Consider the following 22,160-nt stretch of genomic DNA (forward strand, 5'->3'; position numbering starts at 1 on the left):
TGAAGTTGATTTAAAAGTAAGAAAACGATAGTAAAAATAAAGATATCAAGAATAAGTTAAATAAGTCATAAATTATGAATTGAAAAATTAATAATTTTAAAAATTAAATCAGATAAAAAGTTAAGAAGTATGTTTATTAGTGCGATTCAAGTTTCTTTCTTAAGAATAAATAAATAAATAAAATATAAATAAATTGAGTAACTAAACACACGTTTAAGTGTTTTTTGGCTTCCCAGTAAAACCCGGAGCAACGTGTTCCGCCAAGCAATTCCTTCTGGCAACCTTATGATTCATGCAAAATGAGTAGTATATGGCTTGACAGGGTGCTAAAAAAGCTCAAAAAAGCCTTGCAATAGGAGTACGTTGCATTTGCTGACTTTGGAAGGCTAAACGCCAGGTCTTTCAAAACGTTCGCTGCTCTGCTATGTATTTTGCCACGCCCTCGCCTTCGCAAAGACAGGCATAAACTCTGTTAACTACCACGAAACAGCGGGCATAGCATAATTAGCGCAATTTTTACAGTTTTTTCTTTTTGTTTCTTTCATTCTTTTGTGGATGATCTTCTTATACTTGTAATTTTTCTATCGCAAAAAAGAAGAAGCTGCCGTCGAGTGCGCACGTGTTTGCAAAGTGATTGTGAAATATGAAAACTTGGAAAAATATTACTTTTACATCGTGTAAGTATAAAAATATAGTAATTTCTTTTGCATTTATTTATTTATATTTATATTATAATATTTTATTTATTTATTTAGGAGCCGTCAAATATATGATTTATGTATGTATAAATACGTAAAAATGCGTGGTTCGACTTTATATTGAAATGTAAGTACGAGTAGATACTATTTTATGTAATACAGAGTTTAATTCTTAAAGTAATTAATTTTTTTTCATTTCTTAAAGTGTGGATGCACACGCAAAACCAAGCCGACGCCTTTGGAATAGAGAAAACCGAACCAAGACGAGACAACGCACTGGGGAGAATATATACTATTTATAGATTTAAATATAATTATTTTCATTATGTTATTATTTATATATCACATTTGTCTAAGCAAATATATATGCATTTTCAATATTTATTGTTTTTTAATGTACGTTGCTTATCCACTCCGAAGCAATGCCTTTTGGAAGCATTATGTTCGTAGCGAACGCCGCAGGCCTGCTCTACTGCCTTCTACAAGAAGGCCTTCTGCAACGTTGTTCTTGGAAATGGGCGTTGGAAAGGGAAATGGGCGTTAACAGAGCCATAACAGAAGCCCTGCCAAACTACCTTGCAATGCTACCCTTCTTTCAGCGTTTCACCCCTGTATAATAGCGAATGGAAAACGTCAGGTTTAGCAACTGCTCTTACGTTACTTAAGATGTGGTTTGAAGTTACTTTCGATAGGAGCCAAGTTTTATTGGGTTGTTGTGAATTCAAACAGCCAGATTAAAGTTGTAAAGCGCTTTAGGCCATTTTGTTGGCATTGTGTTGACCACAATTACAGATACAGTTACGGCGACAGTTGTGGCATATCAATCACATTGATCAATGCCTGCTGCGTATAAACCTATTATTTTTGCAACCGCAGGCAGACTGTCTGTCTATCTGTGTGTGTGTGTGTGTGTGTGTGTGTGTGTGTGTGCTAAGCCATGTGCTCTACACATGTTTGGCCTTATCAAGTTGTTGGTCAATTGGCTGCGATAATTTGGCTTCAGTCAGTGGCTTCAGCTTCACTCGCTTCACTTTGCCACATATGCTGGCAGGATTAGCTGCCAGGGATTAACAGCTAACCAAACCGCAGTCCCAACGAAGAACATGGAGTTGGCCAAATCGGATTGAGTTTCGGCCCGTTCTTTGCTCTTGCCAACTCTCTAATTTTCTCTCTCTCTCTCTGACTCTATTTCTTTTGGTCTTTGCTCTTTGCTGCATCAGCATTAAATGTCAGGCTAACTGAATGCCCTGAAGTCGCGCAACACCAAAGTTTTTAAAGAAGCAATTTGGCAAATTTATGTTGTAATTAACCCCCTCTTTTTCTACACTTCTGCTTTCTTCATATCTTTCTACACACACACTCACACACACTCACACCTCGTCGACACCCGCTGCCAACACCGCAGCAAATTAAGTTTTGCCCTCTGCCAAAAATGGCAACTGGCAACTGACGATGGCAGCTAAGCGGATTACAAAAAATATTTTTCTCTTTTGCTTGCTTTTCACTGTGTGCCAGTTTTCTTATATATTTTTTTGTAAATTTTCTTTTTATTCAGTTTTCGTCCAGTATTTAAAAGCGTACCAAGACTTTTAAGCTTGTGACAGTGTCTGTCTGTCTGTATTAACACCTAGATTTCAGAAACTATCAGGGTTAGTGCAAGAAAATTCTCCGACAATACTCACTAGGATTTTTAGAATTTTTCAAGGCCGCTGCAAATGGAAAATAATAGCATAATAAGAGCAATCTTAAAGTTACTGTCTTGAAATTTGGTACAAGAAATGGTTGATATTTTATGGATATTTACTGTAAATTTCATCTTGATCTTAATAAACAGCACATATTAAGGTAGATTTGATGCCAGTTTAATGCAGTTTCAACGGTAAATAATTACTTTGTCATAAATTATACTTTTTTCCCTATTTTATTTATTCATATATTATATTAATTTCTTCCTAGTGCCAAATCTTAATACTGAGATGCAAAAATGTAAGCGGATTGAGCCTTTTGCTAAGATCTGGGAGATCCGAATTTTAAATTCAGAAAGAATTGTATGTTTAATTCTTTTGATAAAATTTCTATTCCTGTTTTAATTCAATGTAAGGCTGTGAAGTTACGGGTACTGAGCGTTAAACAGTCGAGCACATCTGATGTAATTTTTGTATTTGATATTACTTATGTTGTTTTTTCTTATTTGTTATTATGTTCACATTTTGCAGTTTTTCCTTTTTTTTTGTTGGGTGCTGCTGATTGGGCACGTGGCGCTGCGGCAAATTTGCCTTCTTACAATGCGATAAGCGCAATTACAGAAGAAAATTATAAGCAGCAAAAGAAGCTGAGCAAAAACAATAGAAGAAGGATGAGAAGAGTAAGGAAGAGACAAAAGAATAACGTTAGCTAAAAACAGTTAGCACAGTTTGCAGTTAGCGCACGTTTTGGACAAAAAAAAAACTTGCAACGAAAACTACAGACAGTCAACCTCGAGAGGGCGTAAAGAATGGAGAAGAGGGAGGGAAGAGTAAGGAGGCAAAGAGAGAGAGAGAGAGAGAGAGAGAGAGAGAGAGAGAGAGAGAGAGAGAGTGAGAGAGAAAGTGCAAGTTGACGCCTGCAATTTTGAAGCTGTAATCGCATTTGCTTGCCAATAAAAATGTTACCAAAAGCGTCAAAAGCAGCTATCGACATGAATTGGCAGCAGATGAGACCGACAGACAGATAGAGAGAGAGAGAGAGAGAAGGAGAGAAAATATGATTTCCATGCCAATGCAAGCTGCATTGATAGTGCAAAAAGTGCTGTGGTAAACTACGAGAATTACAACCACAATCAAATAACCAATTGCATTCTCAATCACAACCATTGGCCACATGGGAGTTACACACTGAACTCGACACTCGACACCGTGCACATAAATGTGACGTATGTTCAAAGTTCAGTTTAAAAATAATATAATAATAATCAAATTAAAGTGCGTTCTGGGAGTTAAAAAAAAACGCCAAAAAAAGATGAAGTTTGGAATAAAATTTGGCAAATGTTGCGACAAATTATTAAATGAAAGTGACCAAATGAAGTCAATTTTTATTGTGTGCAGATGGACGTCAATTGACAATAAAAAGTTCAAAGTATGTATTTTGATGATGTTTTCAAAGGAATTTACAACACACTCTCTTACACACACTCAACACACACCCGTACAGACAGTCAGAATGAAAGAATTGTGACAGGCAGCAGGCGAATGAGAACAGAAATTGCTTGACATTAAATTCAATGCGATTAGGTCACATACACACACGCTCATATACTAAGGCGAGGGTGGTTTCGTCAATTTATGATCCATATTAAAAGATTAAGGCGAACTTTTAAAAATTTAAGAATAGTTACATAACTTTGAGAAATGTTATCAATAAATAGAATAAAATGTTCTCACTTTAACATGGTGCAAAAATATAAATAGGAGTTACACTGCTTTGCAAATTGACGTCACAATGTCGTCTTCTTCATTGTCGACAAAACAAAAGCTGCAGAACGACGCATTTGCAAAATAATTTATAACCCCTAATAAAACAAACAAGAAAATCACATATCAAATGCGCTGCTTCGAGTCGAGGCGCTGAACACAATTACACAGCAATTCTAAGTAAGTAATGCTTATATAGCTGTCGATTTTTGTGGAAATCTCAATTGAAGAATTATGCTGCTTATTTCTATTCTGAATAATAAAAATGTTATTAAGTAAGAGTGACTTACCAGTGCTCGTTTAGCTGCTGTAAAATAACAAAATCAGTTTAAATTGGGACTGATATAAAATGAAGATATTTTAGGTACTGTTAAAAATAAGAGATCTATCCTACTAAGAGTCTTTTAACAGAGATCGTCTTAACATAATGAAGTAGTGATATTTTCTGTAGATGTAACATGGCATCTTTTTGACAAATAACATAAGGAGTGGCTTATTTAGGGTTTGTTTTAATTAGGGTTTGACCCATAAATGGTTTCTGTATTTACATTTTGTTAGTTTTTTAAAATATTTTTAAAGTATGTTTTCAAACATTTTAAAGTCTCATAATATTAAAAAATCTTATTAAAAATTTAATTAAAATTTATTTTCTTTTCTTTAATATTATGATCTTTTTCACAAAACTTATTGAACAACCCTCGGCTTGAAACTTTTCTGTCTGCCCGCACTGATGTGTGCACTTAAATTTGATATCCTTTGTGCGCTTTGCCCTCCTTTTTCTCTTTCTCCTTCTACTCCTTTTGCTGATGCTTTGGTAGAATTGACTACAACTTGAGGCATTCACATTCACAGTCAGCACTCAGCATTGCCCTTAGATGCTTCCAGTGTAGGCGTGGCTCTTGTTGGCTCTTATTATGTTTGGGCTTTTTGCCGTTTGTCCGGTTTTGTCGTTGGCTTGGGCCTTAGCCGCATTGCTTTTGCTGTTGTTGCTGTTGTTGGGGCCATTAATGCACAGGCATTGGAATCATGTGACCTAAATCCGCTACCCCCAAAGCTAATGGCATAATGGCGGAAGCCCCAGAGTAGCAGTAACAACAACAAGAGTTGTAAGCAAACATGCTACCAAAATAAAAGAGGAGCACAAAATAAAGAGAAGAAAAATGTTGAGCAATTTCTCATCTGCCGCCCAAGCGGCGGCTTCCACTTTAAAAGTTGCCACAAAATTAAATTGAAAAGTCAATACAATATAATTTGTTGCTGTTGTTGTCCATATACTTTTTATACCTAGTATATGACGAGTTTAAGTGTATACTGTGTTTCTTGCATCGTATTTGACAGAAAGGTAAAGTAAGGTTTCAAACTTTTATAACTTAACCAAAACTGATCTGATTTTAATACAGAATATCATTTTGTATCATCATTTGACCTCCAAAATTAATTCTGCATTTAAATCTGCTTAATTTAAGGTATTGAATTTTTTTCGACCATCATCCAGTTTAGTAATGGGTATTTTATAGTCACTTGACTTGTTCTTTGTTGTTGTTATTAAGTGGCAGCCCTTTTTCGGCAGCTCATTCAATTTATTTGTAATTTTATAACAATTTAACAGTTAAAAAATAAAGAAAAGATAAAAAATAAAGGAAAAGTTTGCACAACGCACTTGAAGCGAAGGGCTAAAAACAAATACAATTATGTAAACGGGCAGCAAGGCAACAACATATAACATAGACACGCCCACAGACATTTATCGCCCCCTTCCCCCCCCTCTCGCAGCAGTGTGCTTCGAATTTGTAATTCATTTGAAAGTTGTGCCCGAAATTTGCTGTCAACAGAAATTAATTGAAGTTACAAGCTGAAGGGGACGAACAGACAGCAAAAGGTCAAGGGTCATGAAATGTAATAGTAGTTGTTGTTGCTGCAATTCATCAATTAGCGTTGCCGCAAGCAGCTTAGTAGCGAAAAGCGATTAATGCATTAATTCCATTAAAGTGATTACTTCAAAATTTACATGAACTTCTGGCAACACAATAACAACAACATGTCCAAAACGCATTGAGACTCGTCTCGACGTTAGTCGTTTATCTAGTCTGTGGCAAAGTTATAATTATAGTTACAGTTTTTTGCTGTTGATGCATGCCACTCAAATGCTTGAGGCATTTTCATGTTGTTCTTTTCACTGTCGGAAATTGCAACTTGAAGCGGTTTTGGCTTAATTTGAGCTTGCAGCACACATACACACACACACACACACACACACACACACACACACACACACACAGAGAAGCTCTCACACACTCTGTAATCACAGCACACACAGCTGACAGGATATGCTCTCTTTGAGTTTTTGGGGGCTCTGGCATTCTTGGCATTTGCCCCAAAACTCTGTTGAAACAATGAGAAGCCGAGCAACTGTACAACTTTTGCCAAAATGCTGCCAAACTTGAAATTATTTGTGGCATGCAAAATAAACTGCCACAAAAAAGAGGCAGCCATAAAAGCAAAGAGAGAGAGAGGCAGGCCAACATAATGTTTGTCTTTGCCTAAAACAAAAAAACACTTGAAAATTGTTGCAGCTGCTGCAACACACAATATACAGTTAGTCTGGAGAGTTTTTTGACAAAATAAAAATTCACATACTTGCTATTTATTTTTAATTTAATTTATTTTTATATACAAATTTGTTAATTTTAATGAATATATTTTTCATTTATTAATTTGTTTGAAAAACCATAGACAGGAATTATTAAATCAGAAATAATATTAAAATCCAGTAAATATATACACATAATATTTGCAAGAGGAAACGTTTAAACTTCAAATTATGTCAGAACACTTTCTTGGCTAACTGTATATTCGGCTCAACCAATGACATCAGCAGGTGAAGCAGCAATCAGTTTAAACCTCGTGACTGTACTCATGTTTTGAGGCTTGATTGATTGATTGCACGTTTGATTGAGATGTTTTGCACAATACAAGTCCACAAAGCGCATTGCGTACGTAATTCAAGTTGAGAAATTTCTCAAAGTTTGATAAATTAGTTGAGAGTCAAGCACACAGTGCGTATTCGCAATGCCCATTTTGGAATTAATTAAAAACTCAGGATGAAAAAAAGGTTTTTGATGCATGTTTTCTATTTTGTATTAGACTTATAATATCAATTAGAATTATGACTAGAAAAAATGGGCGTGGTAACGCTTTTTTTTTATATAATCATATACTAAGGTTTTATATATTAAACTATTTAAAAAAAAAATATGGGGCTTCTTGTGTTATAATACTAGCAACATTTTGTAATGTCAAAAAAATAATTAACAACTATAATACATAGCTACCATAAAATAAATTTTTGAAAAATAAATTTTCTTTTTAAATTAACATATTAATTTGGTAAAAGCAAGATAGTTTCATAAACACATTTCATAATTGACTACTCTGCAAAACACATAAAGTACAAACTAGTAATCTCTGCTCTAAGGTAAAATTGATTATTTTGAAATAAAAGTATTTGCAGTCTTTTGTGATTAATTAATTTGAGCAACCAAAACAAAAATAATAAGTATAAAGAAAATAATAAAAATATTACCATTATATAATTGTCATTATTTTTGTTATTTGTGCAACACAAAGTAGATAGTTAATAGATAAAAAAAATAAAAAACTATTACCAATGCTGAATTTTCAAAGTTCCAATGGAAAAATAAGTAAAAAATTAAACAGATGCTGAATAGTACAGTGCGTATACGCAACATGTGAATATGTAAAAATAGAGAAAGAGATCTTGGGCATGACAATTGTGAGACTTTTATCGCTGACAAAAATTAAAATCTAAGCCAAACACCCAAGTTGGCACAAGTTTGAGCCAACATAGTTGTCGGCTTTGTGCTAATCACATCACGTGCGTTGTCTGCTTTTGGACATAATATACAAACACACACTCACACACTCTCACATGCATATACTGCTTGTGTTTATGCAACTATCTTTGGACCCACAAAATGTCTTTTTTGGCCAAAAACAAATGACAAGGGGGGTTTGTGGTATTTGTCGCAATTGCCGTTAACTGTCAGCGCGTGTGTGCTTGATAGTATTTGTCTCTATAAGTGTGCATGTGTATGTAAATGTGTGTGTGTGTGTGTGTATGCTTGTTTCATTATCAAAGCCAAGTTTGCCACTAAGCACGTCGTAAACAATAAGTTGGCCCAACACGGTTATTACTTTGCGCACAGCAAACGGCGACATTAATTTGTGTGTAACTGTGTGTTGGTGTGGCTGTGTGTGTGTTGTGCGCCGGCACATCTTTATGGCATATATAATTTTTGCTTAAAATTATTTTATATGCTGCACTGTCCTGTTGCTCCAACTGCCGAACATACTCTTCCTCGCATGTGTTATGTGTTATGTGGTGTGTATGTGAGTATGAGTGCGTGGGTTGTATTTATATTCCTGCGGCTTATGTTATTACCGCTATATTTTCAATTTGGGCAGCCTGTAATGTCCAAACAACGAGGTATTTATTAGGAACTTCCGTTAAAACAAATTTGTGCTTTATCTCCGCTTTTCTGGGCATTAAACAAACTCAAATATTGTATTAAAAATTTCATAATTTTATGTTTTCTAATTTTTATATGTATATTTAAAAAAATACTAAGAGATTACAAACAATTACAAATACAATTATAAATGATAACTAATTTATTGAAACACCTCTGATTATTTATTGAAATAAATTTAAAATTAAAATAATATATATTCTTTTACTATACAAATTGATAATAAATATTAATAAAGTAAACAAGAAGTAATTAATGCACTAAATTTTTTTTAATATTTACTTATATATACGTATATAATTTTTGATGCTTCTAAAATAAAACAAAAACATATGTTTTCAATGTCAAAATATTTCTTGTGGTATTCAATAAAATATAAAATATACTCAATTTAGTTAAACTCATTATTAATAATAATAACATAAAAAAAGTTTTTCTGAATTTATTCACTCCTAGTTTTGTTGAAAATTAAAGTTAATTTTAGTTACTCCAAATATATAAATCCGAAAAATTATGTTTGACTTACGCTGTATTCAGCATCAAAATTTATAGAGATTTGTGGAGCACAACTCATTATTTAAATATTTATTTGTAAACGTTTGATAAGATTAAATTTTCATTACTACATTGTGTGCTGCTATTTTGAATCCGAAATTAAACGAATAAAATAAATGTTTTGTCAACTGTTTTAAGTTATCTAAATAAATAAATAATTAAAGGCAAAGACTGTTTTTATTTAAAGCTAAACTATGCCAAAAGGTTTTTAGTTATTTTTTGATGGCTCTCAAAAGTATGAAATGAAAATTTCCTGCAACTTTGTTGTTGCCTTTGATAAAAGTTTCCAACTAATTCTTTTGGCATTACAAATGCTTGTGCGCAGCAACAAAAACAGCTACAATAATAACAACAAAAACAATAATGAATGCAGCAAATATAATTCTCTAGCCAATATAGCACATACTTCAACATCTATCTCAATCTAAGGATGTAGGATAGTGTATTTACTTCATTTTGCTGCTGTCAACTTGTATTTTGCCAGCCTTGTCTGTCTGTCTGCCTGTCTGTGTGTCGTCCAATTGACATTTTAACTGACTGCTAAGTGCACTCTCTCTATTTCTCTCTCTATTTTTTCTTTATGTCTCTATCTCTTGCTTTACTGCTTTCTGTTGCATTCTAATTTAAATTAAACTAATTTGTAAATCTTAAACAAGAAAGAGACATAGAAAGACGTTGTAGTGTCACTTGGTTCAGTTTTATGCCCTCAACATGCCCTTGCAACAGACAACACACACCCATACACACACAGACTAAACTTACATGTACATATACACATGTACAGTGTACAGTGTATTTTTAACCCAAATCCATTAGAGCAGTTACTCAAGAACGCTTTAGATATTTATGTGCTGTGCGCAGTTAGCTGCAGATACAGATACATATACTCACAGATACAGTTACAGAGGTCACACACACACAAACACACACACACACGGACAGCTCACAGGAAGCATCAAGTAAATAGCAACGACGGCGACTGCACTTGGGGGCAAATAACGCTGGCAAACAAATACGTAAACATTTATAAGATTGCTAAGCTCATAACGAAATGCACTTACACTTGAACACACATGCTAGTTGGTATGTGTGTCTGTTTTAGCTATACCTCAAAGTTGCAGGCAGCTTTAGTGTCAAATGCCTGAGCAGCTGGTTTCTCTTCTCTGTCCTGTATCTCCATACGCAACATCAAGTATACGACCCGAATGTCGTTGGCACAAGCTCATCTGCCATTCATACGGCTGCCCCATGTGGCAGCGCCAGGTAGCATCTATGCACCTTGAGAACAGCTACTGTCACACACTCACACACACGCACGCACACACACACACACGCTTAGCCACTGTTGGCTTAGTTGATGAACAGACGACGACGCCCAACGTTAGTTTAATAGTCCCCAGTTGATGCAGCTTAAGGCAAACGAAACTAGTTGAAAAGTCTACGATCAACCAAACACGACTGTGAGAGACCCTGTACTTATGATGTAATAATAATATATACTCTTCTACATGTTTATTATGTAACGCGTATAAATTTTGTTTAAAATAAACATACAAATTATACGATAATACGATAATAAAAAAATGAAATTTAAATTTTCGAAAGTTACTGAAGCCGAATTTAATTCCAGAAGGAACCCCGCAAAAATTTTAATTAATATAATAACAAAATTTTTACGACTTTTATTTAAAATAAATATAAATATATATTATATAAATACCTACGGTTTCGAAGCGAGATTTAAAGACCCTATACTTATAATGAAAAAAAATGAAATTTAAAATCAATATACAAATTAACAAAAATTTAAAAAATACAAAAAAATAAAAGTACAAAGATTTCTATTCATCTATGATTGTGAAGCTTTTTAAAATATTCGATCTATACATTATTCTTTTCGGAAGCGTTTTAATATTATAATCGAGAAACCAACATACAGTGACGAAATCTAATAAATAAATAAATAATAAAAATATATAAAATCAATCAATTTATAAATAATCAAAAAATATATAAATAAATAGCTAAGTAAATAAACGAAGAATACCTTTTAATACTTTGAAATGCAGGGTATAAGAAAATAGCTAATAGTATAACTACTATTTACAACTACAACTACACTGTTGGGCAAATCGCAGCTGGTCAAATGTAATTAACTGCATATTTCAGGGGAAATTAAGATATTGTCTGGTCAGACAGCTGCGGGCAACACGTTTTTCAGCTCGTTGCAAGTTCACATGTCCCACAGAAAAATAAACAAACACACACATACATGAATGTCTGTCCCCGGCTGACCTTATGTCACTCAATTGCAACTGCACTTTGCAAGCTACCCACATACACCCCTACACACACATATTCACACACACACACATACACACGTAGACACTCTTTCACATGTCCGCGCATATTAAAAGTTTAATGTAAATGTAATGAGCGCCAGCGTATGCAAATGAACATTTTTGGCTTTGGCGTCCCCTTTTTGGGCATAATAATGCAGCCCCTCTGCTGCCCAGCTCTCTGCCTGTTGCTAATTTTACTAGCTGCTAATGAAAGCAGTCGCTTAAAAGCGTTGAATTTGATAAAAAATTTAAAAGCTCCATTTGCACTGCAGACGAGCATTTACATGATATTTGCTTTAAAATGTAGCCAAATTGCTTATATTTAATTAATTGGCGAGAAGAAAAGTGAAAAAAATGTTCTTATAGCCAAAAATAAAGATTTTCAAGTTTTTGTTGTTATATTTATTCAAAAGTTGTCTAATGATTTTTTTACTTTAATAATTTGACGAGTAGAGAAAGCTGTCGATGAATTTTTGGTTTTTAAAGAAAACGTTATTTTTTTAATCGTAAGGTTGCCAATTTGGAAGGAAGTAGGGTATTTTTTTTAAAGATGCAATAGCGTTCTTTGAATTTGTATAAATCTAGCAAAATGTTTCCATTTCATAAAATTGACTCATTTGTTAAAAATTATTAAAAAAGATAATGTAATTATTGAATCAACAAACTCAAATTGAAAATTTGAATAAAGTCCTATTTTGAATTAGTAAATTACAATTTTAAATCAAACTAACTAGTTTATTTTAAGAAAAATAGAATATAAATGATAGTTTTATTTCATCAGTAGATAAATTTGTTATTGATTTTGTGAGCTGGTTAAGTTATTTATATATTTATTTCATACATATATGTATTTAACGTCGACTAAAATCAAAATAAAAAATTCAAGTTGAAATCTAAATAAAATGTTAAGTGTACAATTGAATAATATTATCATTATATTTTAAATATTTAATCATAACTGAAAAAATAAAAATAAAGTTAAGAAATTATTATTTTACTTATAACATATTTTAGTTATAATATATTATTAACATATATATGTGTTGACTTTTGCTATTATGTAGAACAACTACTGAGGCCATTTAGTCAAAATATTTCCACATACACGTATATAGTATGTAACGGTTCCGTTTTATGCCGGTGTCTATCTACCAGGGCTGCTGTTCTTAATTGAATTGGCTGCCTGTCACATCTGCTTGGTACACCTGTCGCATACATATGTATATATGTATGAGTGTATTTACACGCACGTGCGAGCAAGTACGGGTGGCCACGCCTACAAAGGGCGCTCCGTCAATGGTCTCAATTCCCCATTTCCCACATCCCTTGTAATACGCATTCAAGCGTACAAAGAGGCGTATGAGTGTTGTGATATCTGCTCGCCAGTTATCTGCCTCAATGATGACTATGACAAGGATGCCATTTTCAGTTTCACTTTCAGTTTCTGTTTCTGTTTCAGTTTCAGTTTTTGGATTTTCTTTTCTACCATCTGCCTTTCATTCACATTCTGTCTTTCTCTATCTTTATCTCTATCTGCTTCTTCGCTCTCTCCTGCAAGGCGTTTAATTAAATGAAGTCGTTTGCATTAATGTTCTCATTACGTATTTGCCTACGGCGCAGCTCAGCACAAAAGGAGCTGAAAATGCTGCTTATGGCAGCAGCACGAAATTCATTACCTAAATGGAGCACAGGTGGTGCCACCGTTTGCTCATGCCCCAGACATATGTATGCACACACACACAGAGAGACACACATATTAATATATATATAAATATATATATATACAACTCTATAGGCAAATTTGTAGTATCAGCGATAACATGAGGCATCTTCTACTTAATGCTGATTACAATCATTACGTAATTGCAACATTTTAGATTGTTCTATTGATTCCAATCAAACAAAGTAGACTGAGAATGAATTTAATGAATATCTACAGCATTCTTTTGAAACTTCTTCAGCAGAACAAATGAATTCATCATAAATCAATTCTTTAACAAATTGATGTTGAATAAATCTCAATTAAATCAAAAGGAAATCCAAAAGTAATTGCTTACTTTTATTCGTCGAAATAATTTTTGAAATTACATATAATTTAATTAAACTTTCTTAAATTTAAGTAACTTTAAAATTGTTGAATAAAAAAACATCAAATACGTCTTAAACAAATGTATTATATATTATATATATTTTTTTATACATACCATTAATTAATAAAACAAAAAACAATCAAACAAATTTAAATTTTATTGAAATTGTAAAACTGGTGGTCAAATATTTTGTATTATATTCAGAGGTGTGGTTCAGCAATACAAATTCTTTAATTATTGGTTTTCGGTTAGTTTATATTTCTGGAACATTCCTGATTAAAGTTGAGTTCCACTTTCAGTATTGTTAATTCAATATTGTTAATATAAGCTAAAATTATTGTAAGAAGTTTGTATGAAAACTGTAATTTTTATTACAAATTTGTGGACTTCTTTTTAAAAATAATTACCAATTTTATGGATATGTGTCATTTCTGTAATTGTCCTAGAGTATGCTTCAAAATATGAAATGAGCATACATTCTAACGCTTAAAAAGTATATATAGCGGTATTCCAAAAATGTAAAATAATCGTAAGCCAAAAAAATTGAATATTTGGTTGGCTTTTGATTAACTTGTATTTTTAAAAGCAATGTTTTCTTATTTTCAGGAACATCAACAATTAGTTTTGGGTTTCTTAAACGCTGTTATAGGATTGTAAAACACACCTGATAGTTTTCCCAATTCGGCAGGTCAAAAAAGGTCAACTATATTTAGAGAGTATCCCTTTTGTGGCAGCCACAGTTTTTATTGTTGTTGTTGGCGTTGCTTGGCAGCGTCTAAATTTAAATTTGAGTTCTTTATTGCTTTTTTGAGATAGCACGGCCAATTAAGGCGCTCGAAAGCCGCAGCAGACGCGACCTCCCCAGTTTGTGGTAATTAAGAACTGGGCTAGCCAGTTGCCAATTGGCAGCTGCCGTGTTGCCGGGTTGCAAGCTGCCAGTTGCCAGTGTTCTAGACTTTAGACAGTTTCGCATCTCGGCCACGTTGCTGGGCCAAAACCAACAACGTTTTGTGTGTACCAAAGGAATGAAAAACCAATCGACACAAGTGGCAGGTGGCAGTCGGCAAGTTGCAAGTGGCAGGCAACGCAATTTTTGGTTGGACAACTTGAGTTCGTTTTTGTGGATGAATTGGCAGGTTGAAGGAAGGCTTTTGATTACGTCGTTTTTGATTTGATTTGTGGCTACTAAACCAAGTGAAGAAGCAACGTTAGTGGCAACAGTTGTTGCAACTGCAATATCGCTTGCCCACCGCGATCCAGATACTCATATATCCAATCCAGATGATGATGCACATTCGTATAGATGCTGGGCAAATCACGCTGAGCACAGCCCAAGGTATAAGAGACGATGCCAGTGAGAGAATCATTGCAGAAGAGCGGACCACCCGTGTCTCCCGGACATGGACCCACTGGCACCACATTCGATTCATTGAGATTTCCTGCACAAAGCATATCTGCTCCAAATTTTGGTATCAACTTGCGACAACGTTCCGGCGTATAGAGTTCCACATCCACCATTGTCAAAGTGGCGCCTAATGGACCATCCTGTTGGAAATTGAATTAAAATAAGCGATATTTATTAAAATTGGAAAAAATATCACAAGAATATTGTAACAAAATAAATATCGAAATCATCGATATTAATCAGAAAAATGAATAATTATTTATTGTGGCTAGACGATTTAAGCAGAAAAAGAGAGATCAATTTGAGCCAATTCCAAGCATATTAATTTGTATTTTATCAAGTATATAGAACAATTTACAGCTTAATTAACTAACTCAAACAAGTTAATAAAAAAATATAAGTAAATAGACGGTTTTATTTTATTGTAGAATCCAATTGGTTACAAAAAATTAAGCATTCAAAATATATCCAATTTGTAACTATTAATTTTTTTAATTTAAATAGGTTTTTTTAATTAATAAATGAATAAATATTAGTTGGATCTATTTTTTTACAGAATCCTTTTGGTTAAAAAAAGCAAGCATATAAGATATATTGGTTTTTCCCCATTCCTTACAACAATTATTTATTTATTTGTTCATATATTTATTGAATTTCAATGTAAAGCAGACGACTTAAAACTACTTCAATTTCTTAATAGAACATATAAGAGTTTATAATAATAAATCAAGAGAGTTTATGCTATTTTTAATTGAAATCCAAAAAACATGATTTTATTTTTAAAGACTGTGGTAAAATGTATATATATTTTATATATATTTTCATAAAGAATAGATATACCAAACTTTCACTTAAGCTTTGTCACTCAATTTTACCATATACTCATTCCTGAAGAGAAAATAGTTTAAAAGAATTTTGAAAAAATCAAAAATTTAAAAGCAGAATTTTAGAATAATTTTGTATTTTAAATAGTTAGGTCTGCAGTTGATGACTATCTGTGTCGTTTAAGCTCACCTTGAAGAGACGTCCCCAGCCCATGACGGTGCACTTGGTGCCATAGGGTGGTGGCTTTACCAACGGTGGCAACACATCCACACTTGGGCCACCCTGTTCCACCGGCACCGTCCGCAGCAGCGCAATATCATTGTTATTGTACATGGTGAAGTTGACATGCACCACCGCAAAGGTCACCACCAATTGAATTGTGTGTCCGGTGAGGTTCAAACGTTCAGTGGATCCCGCCACAATCACAATTTCCCTTGGCTTTAACTCAATCTTATTGGGAAATGTAATGCATCTGGCGGAGGTTATGATGAACATATCATTCAGTAAGCAGCCGGAACAGAAGTGATTGTCTCCAAAATACTCCTGTGGTGAGCGGGAGCGAAGTGATACCACCGAAGTTCGAAGCTTTTCCAGTCGTGTTATCAGAAATCCTTCGGCAATGCGTTTTGAACGATGCAACGAGTCGAAATTGGACTCGGCTTTTAAACATAAAAGCTGATTGAGAATGAGATTGAAATACAGCCAGAAATAATTGCAAAGAATCAGCATTCTATATACTAGATAAATATTTGTCGATATTATTTTATTTATCTTTTAATTTCCTTTGAACACTGACAGAGTTATCGAAGCGAGTAGAGAAATGTGTTATTATATTTATTTTGTAGACAATTATTTCTAAGCATAATAAGGAAAATAATAATAAGGAAAATTAAGAATAATTAAAATAGGAAATTAATTAAAAAGAATCCACATTTTATGTAAAATTAAGAAAAATGTCATATATTTAGTTTAATAATCAGAATATTTAAATTGGAAATAATTGTAGCTAGTACAGAAAAATTACGATAACTAAAAATTAAGGAAACCGAATATTAGCAAATACGATATCATAAATCCATTACTTAAATTAATGAGATTTGATTTCGGAATTAATCTAAAAAAAACTTCAAAGAAATAAACAAAATATGTTATTTTGTCCTAAGACGTTTCGTTCCGCTTTGTATCGGAAGTACTTACATTTTTAAAAAAAAATTAACTCATATTAATTTGATCAAGTTTTTTTCAATTCCTTACATATATATTTAAAACTATAGTTGTTATTAAATTTAAAAAAGAATTTTTAACTGGAGTCAGAATAAATAAATCTTATATTGAATTATTAATGCAGTTTACTATTCTTTTTAAAAGATACTTATTAAAGATCCCTTATTTTTCCATTCTTATATTGGTCTTTAAAATTTGTTTACTTTTGTTTTGGTAACTTTCACAAAAATATTTGGAATTTGCATGAGATACACTTTATATTTTTCTTGATACTTTGTAGTTTATTTAACTTTTTATCTTTTAAATTGCCTTCCAAACTGACAATGTTATCAAAACGAACAAAGATATACAGAGTTTTGCTTGAGCAAGACAAGGACAACAACAGTTTCGAATTGTCTCATTTATCCAGTCCATGTGGTACCACACATCGGTATAGATTGAAGGCATTGTGTCTTGACCACAACCCAAGCGATACGAGACAAGGCCATATATCGTATGATTATAGATCATGGGACCTCCCGTATCTCCTGCACAAGGATCTTCATCAACTGTGCCAGTCACATTTCCAGCACAAAGCATTTCAGGTTGAAGTTTCTGAATGATCTGTTGGCATTTTGAACGATCCAGCAACTTGACCTTGATGTGCACCAAGTTGCCAGCCAAAGGCCCACCCTTAGAGTGGTGTAAATATATACTGTTAAAAATAAAAAAATAAAAAATAGCTTACCTTATAGAAACGTCCCCAGCCAAGTACCATAAACTGTGTGGTATTATTCGGTTCCGCGCTCGGCAGTTTGATAATATCAATGCTGGGATTATTTAAGGGCCACGATTCATACAGTTGTAGTAATGCAATATTATTTGTATTCTTTTTTAAAAAATTCTTTGGCACAAAAATATTTTTAGTGCGTCTTGTAACCGTATCATCGACATTTTTCAATCTATTCGGTGTGCCGCCCACAACAACAAGGGTTCGATTTAAATGCATCACTTTCTGTTGACTTGAATAAATTATTATTGAGAATAAAAATTGAAATATGAATAGCTACAGTCAGTATTTACCTCATCGTACACTTGGCAGCGGTCAGTACAAATTTGGGGGCAATTATTGTGCCGACACAGAAATGATTGTCCCCAAAAATGATCTGAGGTCTGCGTGAACGTATAGAGACCACATATTTCTCAACCTCATGGGTTTCCTCGTCACAATACGGCGATGATAAGCGCTTTACACGATTGTTTGCCCAACTGGAGTCCAAGAGGAGTAAAAGCAGCAACATGTCCAAAACTGAACAATTTCGATTGTTCATTTCCAGCAAAGAACAATTGTGTATTTCAACAGTGTTTGGCAATTGAGAAAATGAATTGAACATGCCGCAGGATCAGCAAGGAAGTCATATCGTATTCTAAAGATTCCTCTAGAACTCGTTTGATATACAAGAAAAAAAAAATAGTATGTAAATTACAAAAATAAAGATTTAGGAAAATTACTGATTTTCAAATAATTGAGCACTTATCCACAAACGACTGTGAAAACAGGCAACTTTGAGAGAATAAATAAAGGTGGAAAGGAGTTGAACATTTAAATTTATTTATATCATAGTTAAAAAAATTAATGCATTTCTTCTGAATTCATATATCAGACATCAAAGAATTTGGCCCATTGTCTTTAGAATTAAAGTCTTTATAAAGTTGCAAAAGTTTCCTTTTTTTATAGTTTTTCATAATAAGTAACTAACATTTTTTAAAACATTGCCAAAATTATGATGTAGTTTAAAAGCAAAGCTGAACGAATTTACCACTTTTAACACTTTATAAAGTTGAAAAATTTACATGAAAGCTCATTAAAAGCTCATGTGAAAGCTGTTGGGACAGCTGTCTGTCTGCCTGTCTGTCTATTTGCTTAAAACCATAACTTAGAGAAAGGTTTCTGAACTTGTGTTGAAATTTCATTGGTTTTAAATTGGTCCATTGAATTTGTTTTGTTTGGCTTAGTTATGCTTAAACTTGGTCAGTCAACGAAACGATTTTAAAATACTTTTGGTGGACTTTGCTGGGCAATCGTTGTAGGGGTTGTGGTGGTTGTGGTGGTGTGGTGGTTGTGGTGGTGTGGTGGTGTGGTGGTTGAAGTGCTCAACCCGCCTCAATGTCACTTTGCTTGACAGCTGTTCCACTGAACAGTTGACTATTGTAATTTTCAATGTGTCAGGCATGTTTTATTCGGATTCAGAGAGCAAGAAAAAGGGGGCGAGCAATAAAATGAGTTTGAGGTGGTGTACTGTGCTATCGCTGCTCAAGTTTTTATTCGTGACTTCCTTTTTGTGTCGTTTCAAGTTGGCAAGTGGTTATTCTACAGCCACTCTCAGCTACCAGTTGCTAACTCTTTGCTCATGCTCTCAATAAGTTTATGCGTATCTGTATCTGTGTGTATCTAAAACTGTGTAAATTTGTATCTATGTATCTAGCAGGGTTGTCAACTTTTAATAAGCAACAAAAAATATCTTCTTGGAATGATGTTTAAACCTACACTGATAAACATTATAGATATGATAAGAAATATAACAAGTAAAATTTTATAAAATTCATAGATTCAATAATATTGAACTATAAAGTTATAATTTGTACGTCGACTTTTTGGTTCTCAAAAAAAATTTTAGATGAAAAGAGTTTACATTTATATTTTGCCACAAAACTAAAAAATCAACTCACATATGGAAAAAAACAGCATTTCTGCTGAACTCTGTTTTCCATTTTTCCCTCGAAATGGGACTTTATAAATAGGCAGATTTAGTGAGAAAAAAGTTGATCTGGCAACACTGTCGTACAAGTACATTTCAAGCAAAGTTTGCTCGAAAACTTTTGTCAAAAGTATTGTTTGGTCAAATATTTTCATTTGTTGCGGCAGCTGCAGCAAATAACTGTGGTGCGCCCACAGACACACACATACATACAACTGGACGCCTCACTGATTTGTGGTAAGCAAATTTATTGACAATTCATGACGCACATCAGCACGCACCACCCACCACCCACTACCTACCATGCACCACCCACAGCACCACCCACAACACTCAACAGCCGCCTCAAAAAGCCGCTCGAGCGTTTTGTTGAACTTTGGCGCAAGTTTGTCGCAAGTTTGCCACTGGCCAAGACTTTCCGGCTGGCGAGTCATGACAAACTGTCGCCCATTAAACCGTAGATATTTCATTTTTTTCTCCATTTTTTCTCAGTTCTTCATTTTTCTTTAATATTTATCATCAAGGACACAAGCCGCTAGAAGGCTCAGAATCTCTGCACGGAAATGGCAAAACACAACAAAGTTTAAATTAATGGCATTCAACTATTAGTAAAATTAAAAAGTGCCCAGATTATGTCTCACAACTTTAAAACAGATGGAGTGAGAGATAAAATAGAGAGTGAGAGAGAGAGAATGAGCGTCAGAGAGAGTGAAAGGTGGCATGCAGCTTGATTTGCAGTTTGTATATGCCACTGTTGCCACTTTTGATGCTTTTGAATCCAAACTGGAACATTTTATATTCGTTGGTACATTACATCAGTGTTTTTATCAACGTATTTTTTTTAAGATAATGAACTTTAATAATATTCCTATGTGGTGGATAATCGATTAAATTGAATCATTTTTAAAAAAATATTCCAAAATATTATCTATATCATAGTTTCAGAAAAATAAAATTTAAGTTTTCGTTAATATTTGTGACGTTTAAAAAATAACTGGGTGCGATTCCCCTTCTTGTCAATGCTAACTGTGTTTTCAAGTTCCTTAGGAATTTCTTCGGAGTACAACGCAATTTACTTAAACATCATATTTAAAAAAAAAATAAATAAATACAGTATTGTTTTAGTTTCTCGATAATTTACATAAACTTAAAATATAACAATTCTTTTTTATTTAACGTCGATTAAAAGCAGTCAAAAAATTATTGAAAAATTCTTGACAAATAAGAATATAACAATATATAAATTAACCATTAAAAATTAAAACGTCGTTTAAATTTAAAATGTAAAAAAAAAATTAAAAAGTTGAAAAAATTTAATAAAAAAATAAATTAATATCTAAAGATAACTTGCTTGTTTTATAATTTTAAATTAACACTGTATTAAAATTGAGTTAAAAATAATACAGTTGTACATTTATTTGTTAATTTTACATTCATATTTTATAGTGATTTTCTCTCTGTCGACTGTATTGAGCCTACGTTAAAAAAATAAATAAAATTCGAAAATGGAAAATTTGTCGCTGAAATCTGGTATAAATAATTTTCAATGAGTGGCAACCATATTTACAGCAACAGGTTGAAAAGCTAAAGCTCAACTGTGTGTGTGGTGCGTGTGTGTAGGTGAGAATGTGTGTAGTTGTGTTACAACTGGACTTGTTCTGCACTTTGTTGTATGGAAAAACTTTGGTGGCGTCGACATGAAAATGCACTTTCCCTTATCTTTGGTAAAAATGGCCGTCAGGCAGGCAACAAATGCTAACTGTAAATGTAACTATTACTGGCTTAAGTTGCTCAAACTTAGCCAACACATTTAATTAAAAATTTATTAAATTAGTTAGTGGCTTACAAGTGAAGCTAATAAATTAGCCAAGCCACTTGATTTGTGTGAGCCGAAATTAATTAGAGTTTACTGCTAAAGTCAGGACAGTAAGTGCGAATTCATGTCGTGTATACGCCGCGTTTGCCACGCCAAATTCATTAAAACAATTTTGCATTTAAGAGGGGCGAGGGGCAGGTAGGGAGAGGAAGAGGGGCACTAGCTACTGTTAAACTGATGCATTACTTTTTGGACTCTTAATTGAATTAAAGGCGCACCGAGAGAGAGAGAGAGCAATAATTAAAAGCGGTCTGGCCAATAATCAATTGGCAGGCACAGCTGGAGACAGGTACCACTGACAGTTGACAAAGCAACGCGGCAACGGCTTGAGTGTGGCAACTTCAGTGTGGCAGCAACAGGCCAAGTGGCAAACAGTTGCCTTCATTCGAGAGTTCTGGTAATAGAAAT

General features: G+C 33.5%; 2 protein-coding genes and 1 long non-coding RNA gene across 4 annotated transcripts in view; 2 read left to right on the forward strand and 1 right to left on the reverse strand.

Annotated features, from left to right (window-relative positions):
• The window catches only part of LOC117785046 (cyclic nucleotide-gated cation channel), a 114,294-nt gene that overhangs the window by 46,574 nt on the left and 45,560 nt on the right, over positions 1 to 22,160 (forward strand). The window lies entirely within an intron of this gene.
• On the forward strand, positions 242 to 1,062 carry LOC117785057. Its single transcript, XR_004617477.1, has 3 exons — positions 242 to 677; positions 756 to 825; positions 904 to 1,062. It is a non-coding gene; the product is annotated as an uncharacterized LOC117785057 (long non-coding RNA).
• LOC117785047 (trypsin alpha-3) lies at positions 17,419 to 18,588 on the reverse strand. Of its 2 annotated transcripts, none has more exons than XM_034622932.1 (3): positions 18,201 to 18,588; positions 17,866 to 18,139; positions 17,419 to 17,810 (listed from the first exon to the last, which is right to left on the reverse strand). In XM_034622932.1, the coding sequence occupies exons 1-3, from the start codon at positions 18,509 to 18,511 to the stop codon at positions 17,439 to 17,441; spliced, it is 957 nt and encodes a 318-aa protein (XP_034478823.1). In that variant the 5' UTR covers positions 18,512 to 18,588; the 3' UTR covers positions 17,419 to 17,438. The 2 variants fall into 2 exon arrangements, with proteins under 2 accessions (XP_034478823.1, XP_034478824.1); XM_034622933.1 differs by having other exon boundaries at positions 17,866 to 18,132; positions 18,201 to 18,520.

This window comes from Drosophila innubila, assembly GCF_004354385.1.
Source record: "Drosophila innubila isolate TH190305 chromosome 2R unlocalized genomic scaffold, UK_Dinn_1.0 1_C_2R, whole genome shotgun sequence".
Taxonomy (NCBI): domain Eukaryota; kingdom Metazoa; phylum Arthropoda; class Insecta; order Diptera; family Drosophilidae; genus Drosophila; species Drosophila innubila.

Coding starts and splice junctions, on each gene's coding strand:
- LOC117785047 (XM_034622932.1), bottom strand. CDS start 18,511: ATGTTCAATTCATTTTCTCAATTGCCAAACACTGTTGAAATACACAAT. Junction 18,140..18,200: donor GCTGCCAAGTGTACGATGAG/GTAAATACTGAC, acceptor AATTTATTCAAG/TCAACAGAAAGTGATGCATT. Junction 17,811..17,865: donor GCTGGGGACGTTTCTATAAG/GTAAGCTATTTT, acceptor CACCACTCTAAG/GGTGGGCCTTTGGCTGGCAA.